At 62.6% G+C, this 1,359-nt stretch overlaps 1 protein-coding gene across 1 annotated transcript; it reads left to right on the top strand.

Annotated features, from left to right (window-relative positions):
• Positions 1-212: 212 nt before the first annotated feature.
• ETH_00040520 (zinc finger (C3HC4 RING finger) protein, putative) lies at positions 213-1,296 on the top strand (the record flags this gene model as incomplete). Its single annotated transcript, XM_013373938.1, has 3 exons — positions 213-554; positions 808-886; positions 1,193-1,296. The coding sequence occupies 3 exons, from the start codon at positions 213-215 to the stop codon at positions 1,294-1,296; spliced, it is 525 nt and encodes a 174-aa protein (XP_013229392.1).
• Positions 1,297-1,359: the final 63 nt, after the last annotated feature.

The following is a 1,359-nucleotide window of genomic DNA, read 5'->3' as shown; positions in this document are numbered from 1 at the left end:
CGGGGCCGCCGGGGGCCCCCGGGGGCCCCGGGGCCCCCGGGGGGCCCCTGGCAGCAGCTCCGCGCGCGTGGGCGGGCTCGCTTGCTGCAGCAAGTGCTGCTACGCTGCTGCGGCTGCTGCGGCGGTGTCTGCTGTTTCCTCCAGCTCTTTTTTTCAGATCTCCCTCAAGGAGACTTTACTTTTCTGCTGTGACTTATATGCTGATAAGGTGGATGTACACAGACCGGCTGGACGTGCTGCTGGGGGCCCCCTCTTCTGCTGTTGTGGGGCCCCTGGCGAGGGGGCCCCCCGAGGGGCAGGCGCTGCTGATGGGACTTGCGCTGGCTTGTGCTGCTTGTCTTTGCTGCTCCTTTATCTTTTTGTCGCTGCTGCGGGCGGCCAATTTGCTGCCAGCAAGTCTGCTGCACCACACCCGCATTCTCACCTGCACCCACCTTTTGCTGCAGGACAGCAGCAAGGCCCCCCGCAGCAGCAGCAGCAGCAGCAGCAGCAAAGACCCGGCTGCCAAGGCAGAATGCGGCACACCCTCTTCCGCCCACTCCAGAGAACAAGAGGTCGGCCTGCCAGCTGCTGCTCTGCTGCTGTGCTGCTGCTGCTCTGCTGCTGCTACTCAGCTGCTGCTGCTGCTCTGCTGCTGTTACTCAGCTGCTGCTGCTGCTGCTACTAAGCTGCTGCTGCTCTGCTGCTCCTGCTACCGCCACCGCCGTCACTGCTGTAGAGACTGCTGGGTCTCGCGGTATGGTGCGTCTGAGGGTTGAGGGTTTGGCGTTTAGGGTTTAGGGTTTCTGTGAGGGACTTTTTCCTCAGGCTTGCATTTTTTGTTTTGACGAAATGAAGCCAGGAGAACTCCTCCGCGTTGTCACTTCCTGCGGCCACAAGTTTCACGGTGGGGACCCACAGCGCAGCCCAAAAGGCCCCAAGGGGCCCCCATTAGGGGCCCCCCTGGGGCCCTTTTGGGGGCCCTGGGGGGCCCCCTTAAAGAGCGTCGGAAGCCCACAGGGACTGCTGCAGCAGTTGCTTCTGTTGTTGCTGTTCCCCTTGTTGCAGCAGCTTCAGCTGCTGCTGCGGCTTCTGCGGCTCTTTAGGGGCCGCGGGTGTTGCCCTTGACGGGGATTGTTGATTTTTTGGCCACTAGAAAATTTAGGGTTTAGGGTTTAGGGTTTAGGGTTTGGGGTTTGCGGTTCTTGTGCAGCTGGCTGCCTTGACGTTTGGCTTTTCGACAGGCTAAAGGCCTCTTGCCCAATGTGCGGCCCTTTTCGCTACCCTAGTGGGGAGGGGCCGCCCCTGTTAGCCTGAGACGGGCGCCCCTGGGGGCCCCCAGGGGCCCCTGGGGGCTCCTGGGGCCTCCAGGGGCCCCTG

The sequence above is a fragment of the Eimeria tenella genome, genomic scaffold (genome assembly GCF_000499545.2).
Source record: "Eimeria tenella Houghton genomic scaffold, Eth_scaff1828, whole genome shotgun sequence".
NCBI classification, from domain to species: Eukaryota; Apicomplexa; class Conoidasida; order Eucoccidiorida; family Eimeriidae; genus Eimeria; species Eimeria tenella.
The sequence above is the reverse complement of the archived record's forward strand: the minus strand, read 5'-3'. Positions and strand labels throughout refer to the sequence as shown.